Source organism: Rhynchophorus ferrugineus, unplaced genomic scaffold (assembly GCF_030347505.1).
Source record: "Rhynchophorus ferrugineus isolate W39M unplaced genomic scaffold, kcgeb_rfMv2 rfM1, whole genome shotgun sequence".
Lineage (NCBI taxonomy): Eukaryota > Metazoa > Arthropoda > Insecta > Coleoptera > Curculionidae > Rhynchophorus > Rhynchophorus ferrugineus.
Genome location: NW_027472580.1, coordinates 27,818,490 through 27,840,532, shown reverse-complemented (window position 1 = coordinate 27,840,532; position 22,043 = coordinate 27,818,490). Strand labels below are relative to the sequence as shown.

The 22,043-nt window shown below is 29.7% G+C and overlaps 2 protein-coding genes across 2 annotated transcripts in view; both read right to left on the bottom strand.

The window, feature by feature from the left end:
* LOC143206624 (trissin receptor) overlaps positions 1 to 22,043 on the bottom strand; it is a 421,579-nt gene that overhangs the window by 121,684 nt on the left and 277,852 nt on the right. Inside the window, exon 2 of the mRNA XM_076419237.1 lies at positions 6,718 to 6,942. Coding sequence (XP_076275352.1) covers positions 6,718 to 6,937 — 220 coding nt within the window. The 5' untranslated portion in view covers positions 6,938 to 6,942. The remainder of the gene's footprint in view (positions 1 to 6,717; positions 6,943 to 22,043) is intronic.
* The window catches only part of LOC143206623 (uncharacterized), a 419,549-nt gene that overhangs the window by 204,865 nt on the left and 192,641 nt on the right, over positions 1 to 22,043 (bottom strand). The window lies entirely within an intron of this gene.

The window sequence follows — 22,043 nt, the reverse complement described above, 5'->3', positions numbered from 1 at the left end:
CGGTTTCTTCTAAAGCGATATCCTAGTTAATTATTGTATTTTATGACAGATCGGTTTAAAAGATTTACGTTGACAGTTGTTTGGCCTTTGATGCAGCAGCTATAATTTGAGGTTGCCCGCCAACTTTTCTCTCTCAAGTTTAGCGTTTTTTTTCCTTCCAATTGTTCCCTTGACTCACTTTTATCATCTGTAGATAAAATAACTTATCAAAAATTGACTAGTAGTAAATAAAAACTTCCCCACGTACTGTAATCCTGATTTATTTAATAAGCGATATTCAGTGATATTTATTGATAGTGATTAGTAATAGTTCAGTTCTAAAAAAATAAAAAATCTCGGTCTAGTCTAGGTCATCTCCCATGGAGGTACTCAATTTACTACTCAGAAATTTTATCGCGTATTATACGAGGTGGGATTAAATATACTATTTGGCTTAGCACATAATTTCTATCAAGATGATTCGATGCTCAAGTATTCTTTGGTTCTAAAGATAAACCGGTGTGAATAGTAGCTGTGCTCGATTATGGGCACAGTACTGCCATGATTGAGCGCGTACCTTCGTCCACACCACCGTAGATTTAACATCTTAACAAGGAAGAAATTGGAAGAAATACGCTGGGAAAACCACGAACACCCTGAATACCTTGACACTCTTATAGCTCTGACTTGTCACCTTGTGATTGTTTTTGTTTGCTCCCTTGAAAGAATCACTTGGAGAGAAACTATTAGAAAGCAATGAAGACTTAGAGGAGTATGTGCGCAATTGACTGACAACACGCTCCCAAATTTTTTTTAAAAAAGGAATATTCAAGCTTCCAAATCAGTGGAAAAAGTATATAAATCATGGAGGTGGCTACATTTAAAAATATTATATATTTAGTTTGATCAGTGATCAATAAATTATTGTTACAAAATTACCGTTTATATTTGATTTCCCCTCATATTAGAGAAGCACATTTTTTGAAATATTTATTTTATTTATAATTTTATTTTAACAAATTAATATATCAATATAACTTGCAATGGAAGCCATTTAGTGAAGTTACACAAGTGATCTCAACATCGTCACGATGAGAGTCTGAGTTCTAGAGTGTTAATTTAGATTTCGTAACAAACATGGAGCAATAGAGCAAGTTCTCAAATTCGGCAACCAAATAAATTAAAACTTGAAATATTGCTCAGCTACATTTCTCTGAACTAAACTCATACCTCACAGATCACAGATCTACTCAGCTAATGTTTGAAATAGTGAACTCTAGGAAGCAGAGATGGTCAAATATTTGGAATAAACATATATTAATAAAATGTAACAAGATGTGGTAAAAAACCACAACTAAAACTTTTACTAATATCAATATAATAGACTCATATAAGACTTTTAAGAATAGCATATAGTTTATAAATTTGGACAGGAATCACTTACTAAAGTAATTTTCTACGCGTTATTTTACAATTTAAATCATACCGAATACTTATTGCCCATCGAGCAGATTGTTTATTGATATGATGATTAACAAGTAATATAAAACATAATATATGTCTTCAATTTCAGAGCTTATTTAAGTGAAATATTTATAAAATCTATAATAGTATAAAAAGCTTTTCATTTATATACAAATTTACATAAAATTAACTAATATAAATATAATATATAATAAACATATTTGAATACTCTTATTATCACTAATCATTGAATACCTGCAAAATCAATTATTTGATACTTGAAGTAAACGTATTTCGTATGTCTCAAAAGACCGCAGTAATTTAACATCTAAAACAAATTTTCAGACAACTTCAAATGATAAACGAAATGGATATAGTCTCAAAGGATTTCTATCAAAAATATTGAAACATGATATATTGATACAGTTTTTCTATGCAGATACGACTTTTTATACTTCTACTGCTGGATAAGAAATATTACAAATTTAATTCTAAGTTTTACCGGAATATTTCTGTACTTTTTATCAGTATATCTGTTATCATAAAATATAATAATATCTGTAGAATTGAACATTTTATTAACATAAAGAAGTTGTTGCATTCCATTCATGATTTTCTTAATTAAGTCCCATTATTTCTGACATATTTAAATTCAGCAGGATTCAATACGCAATAGCAACCTGTCATGAGTACGAACAAACGTTACTTAATGGCCAACTCATACTTGTCTTCGTCCATACTTGGTCACATTGACGGGTATGACTTTCTTCTTCCACTTCTACCACTTTTTAACATATGCTTCATTGAACCTTGGTACTCCAGATTTATTAAAAATTCCTCTATGACGATCAAGATTTCAGAAATGGATCCATGTCCTATGGGAAGATTAAACTTTGTTCCATTTATTATATTTTTTTTATTTGGAGAAATCTACTCATCAATTGTTTTAGATTCAAGACGTATGGTAATGCTTACTTAGCAAAACAGTGAAGACAGAAAACTGTATGAAAATGAAACACAGAAAGTTTAAACTGAATTAAATCGTCATGAATTATTATACGTTTCAGTACAGCATTGAATACCAATTTATAAATATAAAAATGCGATTAAGTAATTATACGGCATAAAAACGAATCTTGCAAAATTAAAAGAATTCTTAGAAGACTATCTCACCCCTTTGTATTCGCCAGATATGTTTCCTTCCAAATACCGCTAATATTAACCGATAATTCTTGGTCTGATCGAGCAGTATTCAGTTCTTATGCGGAAGCAATTGGTCCTAAAAGGGAAGGAACTTATCAAAATGATTTTTTATCTATATTGAATATATTATCACAATTTATCTGAATGAAGCTTAAAAATCATAAAACATCCCTTAAAATATGTTTGTACATTCTGTATATAAAACAAAATAAATGATATCTATTTTTATGTTTTGAAAATCAGATTAAAAAAACTTACCTGCTACTGTGTATGAAATATTTCTGACTATTTGTTTTGATACACCTTTTTGCTCATGTTATGCCCATGCTATTTATCTGGGTTAATTTCTACAAAGTATGTGAACTGAATAATTGGTTGATGTATTAAAACAAATATTACACATTTCATCAAACTTCATAAATGCATGCAATATCATTAAACAGCCGATATGGTTTATATATATTAATATTATGTAAATATACATATTGCTTGTTTTTCGTTTATTCAAGTGCATGTATAAATATTTGAAAACAGAGCAAATAGTCATATGTTACCATTGCAATTATAGTAAAATAAAATTATGTCGAATGTTTGTCTCCATATGTTAATAAAAAAAAATTTAGTTTTCAATGTTGCTTTTATATTTTATTTAAAGAGGAGTGAAATTGGTTACTTGGGCGTATCGGACAAATAATTAGCAAAACAGCAAGTTCTCTGTAAGTAAATTTTCTAAAGAATCTTATGTGAACATGATATATCAACAGATATGTAGCAAACACATTAGTATATTCAGTATATTAGTATATTCCTTGGACAATAGACAAGTGTTTTAATTTTTCATTATTTTATAATAAAGGATGAAACAACTAAAATAATTCATCATCTAGTGCATAATATAGAGTGCATGAATATTATGTAATGCTGGTTATGGCCCTTATTATCGCGGCCATCTGTTTTAAAGGCGAATAGTGAAAAAGTGAGACGGGTTGGTTTGTTTCCTAATAAATAAGAACACTCAGTGTCTTGGTGTCTATGTGAACGGGCACCAAAAGCGGATTGTAGCAGCTTAGTTTCTTAGCCGTAGACTATTGTAATCTGGAATGATCAAAACTTGAAAAACCAGTCCATGGAAGGATACCATAGACATTTTGGTAGAAACAGTGCTATTTCGAAGATCTTCAAAGGCAAACTGGTGGACAATGTTGCAATCAACACTCAAATACAATTTTTATAATAAGTATAACCTGTCCAGGTGGCACGTGCGGTCCTGACGATCGTGGCCATGTGTTTTAAAACTACCTGAATGGTGAACGAGTGACACGGATTGGTTCATTTTCTAGTAGATCACAACCCTCAGTGTCGCTTTATATCGCCGTTCAGTTAGTTGCCTCTTCTTCCCGTTCAATAAAATAAATTTATAAAGTTCATTAATAGTTTTTGTTTTCTAAATCCTTTTGTATATACGTATAACGTGTATCAATCATCGTTTAAAAATATAAACTGTAGACCTTCGAAAAAAATGGTAAAATGGTAAATGAGAGGCGCTAGCTATCTTCACCTACACGGTGTAATATTAATCTAGAAGCAATATTGTTACTAATAAATGCTGTATAGGAGAGAGGAATTTTATTGTATTTTATATAGTTTGAATTATAATTGTATTTTAAACAAACAAAACCTATGTATTAGTTAATCTTCTGTGTACCACTTTCTTAATGTTTTTACTTTCTCCTGTTGTTACATTTTGAAGTATTATTTTTACCTATCAAGTTTTATTTCAATTATTGCTTAACGTGGGCTTCGAACTACCCTATTCAGCATTAAGCATACCGTCTGGCCAGTGACCAATTTAGAAACCACCATAGAAAAACATCAGTTGATATAGATGTTACTCGTTAAAACTTTGATTTTTATTTTGAACTATGATGTGATCTTATTTATAAATGATAGAAAGTTCTTTAATTCAAAAAGGCTACAGCAACCACTGTTGAATTGAATTAAAAATAGAATCCTTTTTAAAAGATATTCAGGCGAAATATTTTCAGAATTTGCGTATAATAAACTATTGTCTTTTGAATGATATAAACCAAATATATTAACAAAAAAGACGTAACAAAAAGAAATCATAGAAGAAAATATTCCAGTAACCAGTTATTCCAGTTTTATTGAACAGCCTATAAAGTTTCTTTGGCTATATATTATAATTAAAAATAACATAATTAAAACTGTGCTCCATTTAAAGCAACAATCACTCATCTTCGAAGAATAGTTCATAAACTGATTTATCTGTTGAGCTATTTCATTCCTTAGATGAGATCTAATTTATCACATAATAATTAATGATGCGAAAAGCAAATTAACCTTTTTTCCTAATTAGTGTATATAACGTTCATAGGTAATATCTTGATATTAATCAAATATTTTATAATTATGTAGCGCTGATAATGTGTATTAAACTTAACAAAATGACTTCATTAGTAATATGATGCAAGAAATAAGGTATTTTTTTCCTTGTCAAAAACATTTTTCTAATTATTTTCCAACGTTGAAAAGTTCTTTGATTCAGTTAATATGCTATTTATTTTGTTTATTTTCGTGATATTACCATCTTCTGTGAATGTTTTGAAGGACAGTTATATTTAGCAATACTTAATGTAATAATTACTTTTTAATTTCAATTAAAAAAACGGAATCATATTTGTACATCTAATAATATCAATGACATTGGCCCTTAAAATATCATAATATGTTTATGTCTGATCTGCAATACAATTCTTAATATATATTCTACTCTTATGAAATTTTGTTTTGAATATTAAATTATTTAAATCAGTCTAACGTGGTAGCTTGTGTTATTTATTAATTCTTATAAATAATTAATATATGTTATATCGCACGACAGTAAATGTTATTAGCTGATGCAGATAAATATCGTCCTTTCCTGTTAAAATGCTTATTATAAAAGTACTAGTTATAAAAATGTATTAATATAGTTTAAAAAATTAAACTCAATAACATCACCGATACAAAACTACAGTGATAACAACAGTGACAATGGTTACTGATATATTATGTGCGTCATTTTATGTGCCAACTTCGTTTATCATCAAAAGACAACACAGACCAGAGACAGAAATAACAGAAATAACCTTCCAACCTTTCAAAGAACCCTTTGGAAAATTAATGATATAGATGCCTCACTTCAACAATAAAATGGAAACTCCTACATCATGGCCAATATTAACTACCAAAAGAATTCTCTTTAGAAAATAACTTAACAGTAACATATATACGGTTAGGATATATTTATTTCTTAATGGGTGGCTTAAAGTGGCATATCTTTAGTAATACTGAGTCAATGAAGCCATAATATAGCGCATTTGAAAGATAATTGTTTTAACTATCTTCCGAAATTTAGTTGCTAAGGATAAACTTCGCTAACACAAATCCGCGTGCTAATCGCTAAAAAAGATTAAATTCAGGTGATGAAAAATAGTTTTTAACTATTTATATAACATTGGATGCCGAAATAGCTTAATGTTTTGGTTTTACTTCAATTAACAGTGAAAAATTTAATTGGCCAAGTTCCGAGAACTGCTATTCGCGTGGTTTTTTGAAAAAAAAAGACTAGATTTGACGAAAAAGGGATCATATACTACATTAATGTTCCAAAGAGATTCAAGTCGAAGCCCGGAAAAGCTTTACAAGTAGTTCCAATGTATGAATTGAAGCCAAGCCAATAAAAGTGATGTGTAATGTAAAATTAGGTAAAGTGTTTGGTGGAATTGGAAATAAATGCGATCCTTGAAGTAAGCGTTGTCTTATATTATAACAATGACGCACATATTTAATTAGCTGAAGTAAAATTGAGAGAGATTTGCTGGATAGTTTTGATGCATCCACCGTATAGCCTTAATTGTAAAAATTATTTGGGCAGTTTTCTGCTCAGAAATATCAAATGTAACATCTACAGTATATCTATAAATAATTTCGCTTTAACAAACACGAAATTACCTTATATACCATTATATTAATATAAAAATATATATTATAACATCAAACGGTACTTACCGAAGAAACACAGAGCAAATACAATCGTATAGAGCGTGATGAAAATCGCTCTAATGTAGAACTTATCGAAAATATACTCCTGGTGTTCGATGATGGCGTAGTAAAAAGTATCGTTGAAAAGAGTCGAATCGATACTTGAATTTGATTGAAACAGATCAGGTTGAGTCGTTGTAACCTTGGAAATTATGACGACATTCGACAATGGCGGTTCGTTGGTCATGATTGCTGAAATAATAGAAAAAAGCATCATTAGTTATAACAATAGAAAGTTCATGACATTACCAATTACAGTAATGATAATTTAGTTAATATTGGTGTAACGTTTTCTGAATATTACTTTTTTTATATAGCCGTTGGAAGCCTATTTAACGAAAACAAAATGAACATTTCTATTCCGAAAATGTCTGCTGTTCTGATACCCGTCATATACAATACGATTATACTCACCCCGCAAGAATGGTGCCAGACTGATGGCAGTTTAACCCCCATATGCGGTTGAAAACCAGTTCGGTTTTATGTTATATATGGCGCGTTACAGTTTATGAAAATTTGTATCGTTAAATGGGTTTTGGAGCTTTATTAAATTGGAGTAAGGAATTTCCAGTTGAAGGGAAGAAACTGCGGAAAAAGTAAAACATAACGCACAAGCTTTTAATATTGAATGTAGCTTTTTAATTCATGCATATTGTACAAAAATGTTTTTAAAACTCGACTTGAAAATAATACCAAACCTTAACAGAACTTAGAAAGTAAATAAACCTTAAATATAGGTAATTCAAAATAATAGAGACAAGTGTGTCAATATGTGCCTGTTCAAAGTTGTAAATTCGTTTTACAATCAAATAATACTATCCTTTTCATTTTATTCTATTTAAAAAAAGATAGAATGCTGTTAGAGGAGTTCGATCAAGTAACCGAAAAAGCCTGCAAAAGTTGTCCGTTTGTTAAACTTCCCCAAGATTCTTCAAAATATTATAATTATGGGTTATAAATAAGCAAATGTTGTTTTAGCACTTTGTTTTAATAAATTGCGAAACGATGGGATTTTGACTGAATATATTTTTTTGCGCGTTGCAGCTGCCCTGAATATTAATACGGGTACGATCACTAAAATATCTCAAAAATATACTCTATAAATATCTCAACAATATAACCTTAAATTCACCAAAAAGAAACCGTGTTTATGCGAAACAAGTGACGAATCAAGATCAGTTCGTTAGCTGCATCAGAGATCAAATATACGAAATTTAAAGAGCAGTAAGTAGTTTTATCAAACGAAACATAATTTAATGCAACTATTTCAGAGAAAATTGTTAGTCTGGAAAGTATACATAAAAAGCCAAAACATATAGAGCTATTTGAGGAGTGTAGAACAGCCCTTCATACACTGTTGGGTAATATAGGATTTAAGTGTTGTAAAGATAACCCACGAAGGGCTTTAATGGAACTTTCAGAGATTGCTTTTAAAATAATACAATTTTAAAAAAATATATAACAAAATCAAGGAAGAATTATTATATCATTTCATATATTTAAATAAGACATAAATAATTTCAGAATGGTACATTGGGTCGCTCATGGCAAGATTATAATAAATATAGTGTAAAGACAACAAAAATTGATGGAAAAAGGAAAACATTGGAATAACTATCGATTAGGTTTTGTTAGTCATAACATTTATTAATAATTCATTGCATACATATAGTTCTTTGTGCTAGAAACAGGAATACTTTTATTCCTGGTAAAAAATTAGCGTTTTCGCCTAAGTCCAAGAGTGATTATCATGGAGAAATGAGCCATAACTTGATTTTCTAGTAGTTGGAAAATTAGGTTTTAAAGAGCTTTGAGGAACCATCAACATATTTACTATAAATATATAGTACACTAATAAGGAAAATCCCAACAAATGCATCAACAAAGGCTGCAATTAAGGAATGGCTTAAAGTACATAAAATAAATTTCGAGGAAATTATGTTAACTAACGAACTATTTCAAATTATTACTCGGTAAATATATATGAAATATTTAAATGCATTTCATGTAATTTACTTTTTTAGATTCAATTGAGTTGATATGGGGTATTGCAATAGTCATCCAGGTCGAGAAAGATATTTAAACCAGAACTGTCTGGACTTATGGAAAGAGACATTGTCCAAAATAACACTTTCGGTTTGTGTGAGCTCGATAGACCTATTGAAGAAGAAATTGACAAATGGTAGAATCTGCAGCAAGTTTTTGATAGATTGGAAACAAACAGCATAGTTATTATCTTATATATATATATATATATATATGTATATATATATGTATATATATATATATATATATATATATATATATATATGTATATATATATATATATATATATATATATGTATATATATATATATATATATATATATATATACATATATATATATATATATATGTATATATATATATATGTATATATATACGTATATATATATATATATATATATATATGTATATATATATATATATATACATATATATATATATATATATATATGTATATATATATATATATATGTATATATATATATATATATATATATATATATATATATATATATATATATAATATATCTGAGTAATGTATTTTACATTCTTTAGAGAGCATATTTATGTTTTATGCTTAGTTCTTGTTTCTTTCGATCCAATGTATCAATATAACATTCATTAAGTTTTATTCAATTACTGTGACTTTCAGAAATAATCAAGATAACATATATATATACATATATATATATATATATATATATATATATATATATATATATATATATATATATATATATATATATGTATATATATACATATGTATATATATATATATCCATATATATATATATATATATATATATATATATATATATATATATATATATATATATATATATGTATATATATACATATGTATATATATATATCCATATGTATATATATATATATATATATATATATATATATATTATATATAATTAATTAGGTGGATTAGGCCTTCGGGGGAAGATAGAAGTTCAATGTATATATAATAAAACCATTAAAATATTGTGGCTATATAACTACTTGTAGTTTTAAATTATTCGATAATATATGCACTGGATGTACTATAGTGTTAAAATAAATTATAATACATAACATTTTTTTTCATTATTTTATTTATATTAAAATTTTGTTATATGTCAGAGCCAAAATGTACTAAAACTCAAAGTTGCTGCGGCAACATTGCGATTCTTTGACAGGTCTCCCGTGTCACTACTGTTTTGAATAGACTATATATTTATCTTAATCCAAGCTTTTGTTATAAAAAATGGACACACTGTCTATTTCCGCGTTTATTGAAAAAACGTAACTTACGTTTCGCAATCGTTACACAGTGCATCTTTCGAGCGGGAGCTCTGGCGTTGAAGCTCTCTTACTAATAATTATCTTATTTATGCGCAGGACATAGAAACATACAATGGGAAGTAAAGTGTGAGCATTCGTATCCATGTTTCAGGTGTGCTTCAGAACCACCAGAGGGTGGGAGGTGCTCACAGATTTATTGTTTTTAGGTCTACACTTTGAACTGAAATATTGTAGGACATTTTTTTATGAAGTTTGAACGACATTCGTTTATGGTAAAAATTGCTTGTTTATATGTAAAGACTACAGTATTCTAGGTTGTGATTGTTTAATAAAAATGTAGTGCTATTCCAAAGTATTATGTTCTTATTCAAAAATTATTTTTAAAAGTAAACAGTAATACACTTAAGGAAATCTGTTAGGAGATTCTTTGCCTTCTAATACATAATATAGTCTATCCAAAGTTATTTTGTACATACGTCATCCAAATGTGTGACGTCAAAACGTCGCAATTTTATCGTATCAAATCTGAGTTTTAGTTCAGTTTGGCTTTAGCATACAACTAATTTCTATTCTAAATAAAATAATTAAACAAAAGTACTGTTATCAAATATAATTTATTATAACATTAGAGTAAATCTAATGCATATATTATCAAAGAACTTAAAACTGCAATTAAGTACACAGTTATAATAGTTTGTAGGATAGGGTTGTGTTTGATTATATTTACATTGAACTCTTTTCTAAACGAACTCTAAAGCCTAACCGACCTAATTAACAGTTGTATACCCATATAATATATTTTACTTTCATTAGAGATAATATTTACCTATTACGCTTTGTTCTGTGTCCTTCGGTCATTTGGTCCTATTGTATACCTGGTCAAGACATTTTGATATCACAATATTTCTCCTTCGTTTATTCTGTTAACATATGTATACATCTTTCTTGATAAACTGGATTCAATAACTGCATTCTGCTTAATGCATTTGTCATATCTACTTACTACTCTTTATTTACTATTCTTTCCACATATCTGTGCACATAATTCTTTTACACTCTACAATAAGATTTCCTACAGTTATCATTTATTAATTATATACTCATCTTCCATTCTCTATACATCTTTCATACTTCTTTCCATTCTCATCACCCTGTCTTAGAAATTGGAAGTATTGAATCATCTCACATTTAGAAAGCTTCAAACAAACGGGTAAGTAAGCTGTTAATTTCCAATCTACCTATCATTTGTCAATTTCTTTTTCAATGTGTCTTATGGAGTTCATCCAAACTGAAGATGTTATTAACCGTTTGTGTTTCCAGCAATTTATTGCAGTATATCTGCAATGAATTGTTAATAAATGTTATGACAAATAAAATCTAAACAATCATTATTCCAGCATTTACATTTTTCTATCAACTTTTGTTGTCATAACATTATTTTTATTATATCCATGATATATCCATGTCTCATTTAAATACATAAATAGAAATAAAAAGTCCTTCATTTTATTATATGCTTTTAAAAATTTCATTTTTTTAAATGCAATATACGGAAATTTCATTTGACCTCTTCGACACTTTTCAGACTAACAGTTTCCTTTGAAATAATTGCATTAAATTATGTTTGTATTGATAAACTCACTCACTCTTTTTATACATTTCATATATTTAATCTCTAATAGATATAACACTAAGCTGATATTGAAGTGTCATTCGCTTCGTATGAGGACAGTGAATTCAAGATCATATGAAATATTTAGCTTAGGTATTGTGTCTCTTTTTAACTAGAATGAAATGAGAAAGAAAATATTGTCTGATTATAAAACGATAACGTATGTATAAAAAAAATTTGGACAGACTATATGTATTTGCACCATTTGCCTTAAATAAAAAAAAATAATATGACCATATAAGTTCAATATTGGCATCAGTAGAAATTGTTTAGTCTACATTAGAATGTCCACAAGAAATTAGAAATAAGTTCAAATATATATTGAAAGGTCTGAAAACTGAAAATTATTATAATGCGTGTGTCTTCAAATACAAACAGATTGGAACTAGATAGTAGAACGCCAAAAAGACGAAGAACTAACTGTATAAGTTGTAATAGTGCAACCAGGAATTAATACATATATACTTATATTGCTTTTGAGTGATACATTTTAGTGTTACTTTCATATATTGTTATTATTTTGCTATTGTAATTGTGTTGTATCATTTAAATCTTATTTAACGGTACCAGAAATATATTTTATTTCATTAGTGAATGATGCTATCTATTTAACACCTAATTTACCTGCCATGGTTTTGGCAGAAATGTTGGTATTTTTAATACAATTAATTATTTGGATTATATTTAACAGAACGTTGTAATAAGAAATATAATAAATAAGTGTTATTTGTTTTGGTGGATGAGAATAGTCACTAGAATTAAAAGTACTGGTATTTTCATATTAAACGTTATGTTTTAGAAAACACATTTTTTTCATTTATTAATAATGTAAAGGATATGATTTACATATTTTATATTTAATGTCTTAAACAATAAAAGTTTTACTATACTCCAATTTAAACTGTTAAATGGGCAATTTTTTTCTAATTGTTAAACTGAAATGAATGGCTGAAACTTCAAAATAGTTAAATAGGATTAAAATAAAACATTCCTTAAAATTATTCTCGCTTGTCGTGACGTCCCGTAGTTCCGAAAGACAATGCTATGTGTCTTTATTACACATATTTATGTATGGTCTTGCTATTGCTAAATTGAATAATTAAAAATCAGGTGGTATGTCAAATCGAACTGATCTAAAGGCTCTTCTTTTTGTTGAACTTATGCGGTATTTCTAAAACTCAATATCCGCTCAATATCCTCTCAAAATATCCTTGTGAAGTAACTAAAACCTCGAGTATTGTACGTTGTGTTCAACATTGATCCAGAGTTCAGCCAGAGCTGACTAGTGTGTTCCCATATCTCGCATGTTGTTACCTTTAGTGGATCCCTTTTATCTTCAAAGTTAGGGAGCATCTAAGACATCTTTCTATAGGGTTTGAAAACAACTACCACGCTTCCCATGCACAGGTCTCTTGCTCCTGGAGGAGACGCGAGGTATTTTATTTCATTTTTCTCAAATGATATTTAATTCTGGATGTTATCCAAAGATTTGTTTAAATTCGAGTACCTTCATAAAAATGGAATAGTTCAGATAAAATGATAATCGAGAAGGGACATATCCTGCTAATTTAAGAATTTTCATATTTTTATGGCTTTAGATTTTTTAGTAGGTAGTCGTTTTATTTTGTTTGAGATTTCGATCGATTCTACTCTAATTTATTTAGTTTATTCACAGAGTTCCTCACATTCATATTAGCTTTCCATACTTTACATTTTCGTAATTCATAATTTAAATGTATATGAAATGGGACGTTATAATTGAAAAGAAGATCAGAATTTTCTTATTAAAATGAGATTAATATTGTCAAACTTCAGAATATGTTAGTAAAATCATGAAAACTTTGGCGAAACATTATGATTCGACAAAAACGGTTTATTCGATCATTAAAAAACACTTCATTGAGCCTTCATGAATATACTTAATATTTAAGTGACATTCATTATATAAAATGTATCGAAATCCCTTAACGTTAAAATAAAATTAGAAAAATTGATGCTTTGGATGGTGAATAAATCTAAATAAAACGACAATGTGGTTTAGTATGCAACTTAATTTAACGCATGAGCGTAATTTTAGTCTGCCATTTTGAATTTCGTTCGTAACAAATCATCTCATAAATCTAATAAATGCTTGACATCAAATTTGCTTGATATATGTGCATTACCTCTGACATTAGATCATAAAATGAAACGGATATTCGATTGCATATTGGAGTAAATGCTACTATTCTAAGGTGCTAAATCTGATATATCAAAATCTGATAAAAGTGATATTGTATTTTGAATGGCTAAATACTATTATTTTTATTTTTAATCTTTATCACTAAAAACTGGTAAATATAAAAGATATACATTAAAAAACAACTATAGAAATGTGGAACGAGAAACAAGCTGTAGATGAGAAAGATTGAAGAAATTAATTTTTTTATTTGAAATTTGGGCCCATATAAGTCTAGCTAGTGATGAAAACACATTTTTACTTTCCCTAAAAATTTCTAACTTAAACTTACAGCTTCTTAAAAATAAGTACTTGATTAATGATCTACAGGTATGGTGGAATTATGTTTATAATGTTTCTATTCAAATGAACATGCTATTCAGTCTATAGAATGGCTATCTAAGCTTTGGTATTATCCTATGGCAAATTTCACTAGTCCGCGACTAAACTTTGAACTCTAAAATTATGCCTAAACTACAGATGAGTTACAGCTGTTACCGCAAGCTCAGTTCAAATTCCAATAGTTCCTAATGGCACGTCATGCACCTGAACTACATTTGGCTCTATTGCTATTCAAATGTTAGTAAATGAAAAGTGAAGGATGTTCCTTAAATTTCAGAATTTCCCAGCTCCGGGAATTCATAGACTAAATCCTAGATGGTTGTGTTGACTTTAATAGCGCAGTGCAACTGGCATTTAATCCTACAATATTGATGGCTAATTCATTTTTATACAGAATCGTCTACGTGACCAATAACACCATTCTTTTTGAACTATGTGTTGTCAGTGCCCTTATCGTTCAATTTGGACAAAAATAAATTGATATGATTGTATACGTCCAATTTAAATGACCAGTAATGACCAGTATGACAGTCTTTTGAAGTTGTAATTCTTCGATAACTTTTTTTTATGATAATGATATTTCTTATGATTATTATGATAACTTTTAATAATATTTCAGTGGTCAATCAAAAGTAGAATGAACTCAAATCATCTCAGTTTACGACGTCAAAACGTCGTAATGTAGTATTTAACTTTGACCTTTAGTTAATATAATTTAAAAAATATTTATATTTATAATTTTATAACGATTTATGGACTTTATACCACGCATAATTTATGGGGACCAATAGTTGATCCCGCATTATGCTGTAAATAGTTGAGTGCTAAGCAAAACCGTTTGTATGTATAATATTCATAATAAATGCAAATAGCATTAAATCCATAAGAGGCGAGATATTTGCAAAAAACAAACGATTTGAGACCTTTGATTTTTGATTTATAAAGACGCAGATATGATTTTATGAGACATTTGAGACAACTTTTAAAATGTTAAAATAAAGGTTTATAAGAACATACAGTTTATTATCTCTCATTCCGAGGTGAAATCCCTGATATGACTGGCACCGGTGTTCAATGTCGTCAATAAACCAAGTAAAAAGTACTTGAATTCAGTAATGCAGGTAATGAAAATGGTATCCATGGCTGAAATAACAAGTCGAATTGACGAAGTTGCAGGATTATAAGATTAACTAAGATGATATTAGTGGAAGAAGGGAAATATTACAATATAGACTAAAATCAGACGGTTATCAATGGTCTATCAATCTTCTCAATCTCAATGCTAGTGTAAAGCTTGAAGTATTCTTAATGACATGCTTAAAGCAAATTCTGCATTTTTTAAAAATATAGCTGTTCCATCTAGACGCGGCGAAAATTCGAATTGAATGAAGTATGAATACGAATTCTTCATATACTTCTTACGTTAACTTACTAATCTAACGCCATGTTTAAATCAGGTTGAATAGCAGCAAGTCAGGCCATATTATATGAATATGGCACTCTAAATACTCAGTCAGTTCACCGATATGGAATACTAATATCTTATTCCAAGGTCCTAGTTGCTTCTTGTATATAAAGCTTAAATCTGGGAGGATTTATTTAATTTTTAACATCAGATTGCGATACTTTTAATAAGTTACAAAGTAAATATTAACTTTTAATAAAATCTTGTTGCTGAGTAAAATTACTGTTTATCTTCTTTGTACCCATTTTTATTTCAGGGCATCAGAACATTTTTTGTTGGTTTCATAATTAAGAAATCTGGCACATCTCACACACACACTCTCATACTTGAAGGTCCTGTCCTATTATTTTCCATCCGTTTAATTTTTAAAGAGCTGCTTCCGAAATTTTTTTAATTTTATAATAGAACAATATTTTTGTTACATCGTACATAATTCATAATATATATACATAATTAAATTTTATTTCACTTATAATTATTAATATTACTTCACAAATACCTAAAATATAATGTAAAAATTAAGATGTATACCTAATGTTATATTAAATATAAAATTGTGTATTGTATCATGTGCTAAAATTATCAGCACATTACAAAATCCAACATCAATGCTTATTTTGTTCAGTGCACATTTTAACATAGAATTTTATCTTCATAAACTGTATAGATTTAATGAAAAATATTATTGAAAACATCTCTTCCCTCACCATATTTCCGAAATATTTTATCACCCAATTTAATAAACGCCCAAATCCCTAATGCTTATTTTCATAAAACCTGGTATTTGGTATAATCTGAAGGCACATCTGGGGTAAGTTATCATCAGGTTGGGAGTGTTCTTGTGTTAAATCGAGTTTTATATGGGGGATATAGATCATTTACTAAGCAGAAATATGTATATTTTTCGTTTTATTACCGAAAGTGGCATTATGTTTTAAATTTCTTTTTAATTTATATGAAAACTTTTTTGCCTATATCGTTATGAAAATGTAATTAAACACAAACAAAAACAAATAGTATCTTTATTTTTTTATTTTGTATTCCCTCGTAAGTTTTATAGTTTTTCAAGTTCAAATGCTGTTGAACGATGTAAAAGGATTTGTTAGCTTTTAGACCAAACAAATTTACTCTGAAGAATTTTCGTCCACCAATTTCTCTTAATCTCGATGTGATTCTAGAAAATCGTTTATCGTTTATCGTTTATTTTGTTTACAAGTCTATGCACTTGTTCTATAGTCCCATACTTATTGCAAAAGCCAAAATGATGTTCTGGAATAATTTTTCTTTTTTCTATTATATAGTTTACCTTCTTTATGTATAATTTCTCGAAAACTTTCCAGATCATCGGTAATAAACTTGTAGGTCGGTAGGAGGTCACATATTCTGGTATTTTTCCTGGTTTAAGAATCATTAATATTTTAGCTACTTTCCATATACTAGGGAAGTAATTAATTGGTAGCATAGCATTAAATATAAATGTTAGTAGTTCTATACCCTTTTCTGATAGTTTTTTTTTAATTTAGCCAGTAATTAAGTCATAACCAGGAGCTTTTTTAATATTAATCTCTCTCATTATTGTTTGTTTAACTTTTTTGACCGTTAATTTCTCGTGCTTACCGGTCCAAATCCATTTGGAATGGCGATTCTAGAAAGCTAGTAATTTTATTTTCCTCATCTTTATGTAGCTGAGACTGGAAAGGTTTTAAAACATTTTTAAGAAAATGTGTCCTTCTCTTTATTGCTTCTCGCCCAATTATATTAGTTTGTTTTAATAGGTGGGTTATGCTGCTGTGATCTCCTAAGCTTTTTTGTTGCTTTCCAAAACGAATAATCTGTAGCCTCAGTTGATGTCAAGTTTTCTAGTTATTCTTGAGTGCCTAGGTTTTGTTCAATTTGGATTAGTTCTTTCAGCTATTTTATTGCCCTATTAAATTTTCTTTTATTCTCTTCAGTCCTTTGCTGTTGCCAATTTCGTCGTAGCTTTCTTTTTCTGTATTATACATGATATATGTGTATTCTTTCTTGGAAATGTTTCACTGTTAGGAGTCGCGGAATATGCTGCCTCCTGTATATTTTGTTTGTTTTGGTCTAAGTTTCCTTTAAATGAAGGCCAGTTAGTTCTATTATTGCACAGAGAAGGGGGTTTATCTTTGATGGTAATTTTTGAACAAATTGTTACTATTATTGGTGAGTGATCAGAAGACAGGTCGAAACATGATTCTGCCTGACACTTTCTTGGATCAATCTTTTTTGTAATACAGAAATTTATTGTATCTGGTATTTTATTTCTGTCTGAAGGCCAATATGTTGGTTCACCAGTAGAGATATGTTGTAAGTTATCTGTCCTTATTTCATTTAGCAGTATTCTAACTTTTGAGGTTATTATTCTTGAACTCCACATTAATTGTTTAGCGTTATAATCTCCTCCGGCTATAAATCTATTACCTAGCGTACTGAAGAATTCTTGAAATTGTTCTGCCTTGTTGTTATGTTTGGGTGGGCAATAAATAGTAGAAATTGTTAATGGTCCATGGACTTCCTCTATGGTTATACTGGTGGCTTGCAGGTAGTCTTTGCGGAATTTTCCTTTTTCGAAATGCTTTTTATCATCTCGAATTATTATGGCTGTACCTCCATGTGCTTTATCATCAGGGTGATTTGTATGATAAAGTTTATATTTAGGAATTTTCAAATAATGTTTGTCCGTAAAGTGTGTTTCGGAAACCACCATAACGTCAATATTTTGTTCAGTTATGAACATTTTTAGTTCCCTGGCGTGTTGTTGGAGCCCATTGCCATTTCAGACAGCGATTTTGTAGCTATTGGTTTCAGGCATTACTCAAGTTTGCTGACGACGATTGTGAGTAGACCAAGCATCGTACTCATTTGATCCATTAGTTTGACCATCATATTATCTAATCTAGAGATGTTGCTAGTTTCAGTAGGTGGAGATGTCGTCTCTCGATTTTGTGCTGAGCCATTTTCAACCATTTGGGCATAAGTTATGTCTGGTAGACTGGTAGGTGTGTATTGTTTTTGTTGCTGTTGATGCCTTTTTTCTCTTAAGGCAGGGTAAAATTTCTGCTGTAGTTGCTTGTGAACTGCGCAATACTTGTAGTTCGCTGGGTGATTGCTGGGTTACAATTAGCACATTTCACTTTTTCATCGTGAAATTTACGAGTACAAACTCCTGTTTTGTATTCTCCTGCACATTTTACGCATCTATATGATTTGCGACAGTAAGTTTTTGTATGCCCGTGCGCATGTCACCTCGTGCATTGTAGTATTTTCTTTTTGTATGTGGTGGTTCGCATTTAATGATATTATTTCCCAATTTGGTGATATAAGCAGTGAATATAAGCAGAGCTTTTTTTGTCGTGCATTGTCGTATATTGTGAACATTTACGACCTTGTGGCCTTTTTCAGCTAGGGCTACCTTTATACTGTTAAAGTCCGTCCCGTGATGTAATCCTTTTAACACGAATTTCAATGTTCTCTCGGATTTTGGCCTGAATGTATGGTATAGGGTGTTTCTTTCATCTAATTCTTTTACAAAAACTTTAAAGTGATCCGCTTCGAACAATTGAATTTTAATTGCTTCATAGCTCACTGTTTTAATTGTGTAGTTCGTAGTAATAATTTTCAATAGGTTATGGATGTATTTTATTACTCCTACCTTATAGACTGTTATTGGTGGTGCTTTGGGAACAACTTTTCAGGGCTTGGTTGTATATTCTCTTCAATTTCTTCCGACAGGTTGCTAAAGCTGTTTTTTGTCTCTATCGGTTTCTGTAACTAATAGTCACTAATCCTTGTTTGTTTCCTCGCGATTTCTTCTTCTGGGCTTCTCAATCGTTTTTTGTTAATGACTGTAGTCCATTCTGTTTGTGGGGTCTGCGTTATTGCTGGTTGTTCTAGTCTTATATCATAGTGTGCAGGTGATTTGGTTGAATCGCTATGATTAGATTAATATTTTATTTTATTTACTTCCAAAGATAAAAAAATTAAAATAAATACATTGTTTATTGGACTGTTGTAAAATAAGGGGAAATAATTTTAAAACACTAATAAAAATGAGATGCAGTCTTTTTGTCTGGTCACGTAAACACGTATTCACTACACTTTAGGTCTGCTGAGAAACGGATAGCCGCATCTGTTATGTATTTTTAACACTCAATTAAATAACTGTAATAAAATTCTGGGTTATTTTAAATAAAGGTATCTTTCTAGAGCTTGGAGCGTAATGAAAATACGTCTTCACCCTACGAAGGTTGGAACCGAACTGCTGAACACATAGATGGCGCTAGTTTTTTGCATTTAAGGTTTTTTCAGTTAGTACCCCTCATTCGTACGCTTTACTGTTAGAAAGCGGTCAAAATTTCATGATGATGTACTCATAAATTTATGAGATAGTGTGTTAAAAGTGACACAATTTTTTTAATTTCAAATAAATAAATTGGAGCAATTCAATAATATTCGGAAAAGCGAAGTTGCGTGAGTTAGCTAATATCATAAAGATATCAAAAAACGTGTTGGTTATACATTGCATAAGTATTAGACTATAAAAAGCTGTATTCAAAATGGGTGCCGCGTTTGGCCACTGTTAACAAAAAACAAGAACGTGTTGATGATTTTTAGCAGGGTTTGGCCACGTTTAAACGTAACAAACCAGATTCTTACATCGACATGTGGCAATGGCTAAACATGGATCCATCACTTAACTCCGGAATCGAAACAATCGTCATTTGAATTTGCTAAATTGCGTCAAAAATATCCTAATCGTCCAGGGCTTTACAAAACCAGAATTTATCGTTTACATGCGACAGTACGGTACGACAGCAGACAGGTCTTGTTGTGTAAGACAACGGGCGTCTCGTAACGCAGAAAACGAATTAACGCGTATGCGATAGTGTTGCAAAGTCTCCAGAAACATCAATTCGGGGACGTGAGGCCTAGTTACACATTTCTGCATGCAGCTTAAGAGTAATTTTGAAAGCTGATTTGAATATGTTGCCATACAAAATTCAATTGATCCAAAAATTGTTACCGAGAGATCCTGATTAACGTGTTGAGAATTAATAGATTAACGAGTAATGCAATCCTAAGGCTGTTTGGTGAAATTGAAAAAAAAAAACGAAAAGAAAGGTGGTGAAAAATTTTCGTCTAAATTGATAATGAGCCATGAAGTCCATGTTGTCCGGTTTTGGGGAACACAGAGAGTGTCGGCCACGTCCAATGAAAATTAAGCCTAAAATATTTGTTTATATATTTTGTGTCACCGATCTGACACGTATTCCTTGTTGCTTTATTAGGGCGCATTTCGTATTGATCGAATTTACTTATTTGTAGCGCACGTTAGATAAAAATTTTAGACCTAAAAAATATTCCGCTATATAGGCATAGAATAAAGAAACTTAGTCGCATCTCCTTTGTTAAAATTGGTTCTAAGTTACGCTCGGAATCCCCATGTGAGAGCGCTTACGCATGCGCCGTATGACAGTTAGTTACGGGCAGTAGCGGGAAATATAAAAATGTTTAGCGGGAAATTTAAAAATGTATAGTAAAAAATTTTAGCGGGAAATTGAAACAAATTCTGCGAATTTTACAAGGAAAATAAAAAAAAATATATTTAAATATATTTCATTGATATATATCAATTACATTAATTTTCTTTAACCATAAAGGCATTAATATAATCACAGAGATATCTCCACTACCCAAAACACATAAACCACTGATATTATCTTCTCTCTAATATTTAAAACAAACATTAAAATAATATAATATAATAACTGTTAATAACTATTAATGGTTCTGTTATATTATTTTTTAGAATCAACTAAATTAACAACCTACCTAAATTGAGGTACATTTTATCAAATATGACAACTGCAGTTCGGTCAATACAGTCAAGATTCCGAACAAACAACCAAAATTAGAGGTTACCACTCCAGCAGCAAAAAGGAACCTTATTCAGTATCTGCACTAATGTTCTTCTAGAAGGCAAGCAGAATATTTTCGATAACAGCTTATATAAAGATATTAGTTTTTCATCCAACCTGAAACGAAACTGATGGGACAGGCTGAATTATCTGTAAATGAACATATACATTTCAAGTTAGAACCTCCATTCTCTAATAATAAATATAAGTTTTTTATTATACACTTACTTCTGGGTCTTGTTGGGGTAGAAGGATCTCCTATATATCTATCAGCCTCAAAAATCTTATGTGATTTAATAATGCCATTGGGGGCAT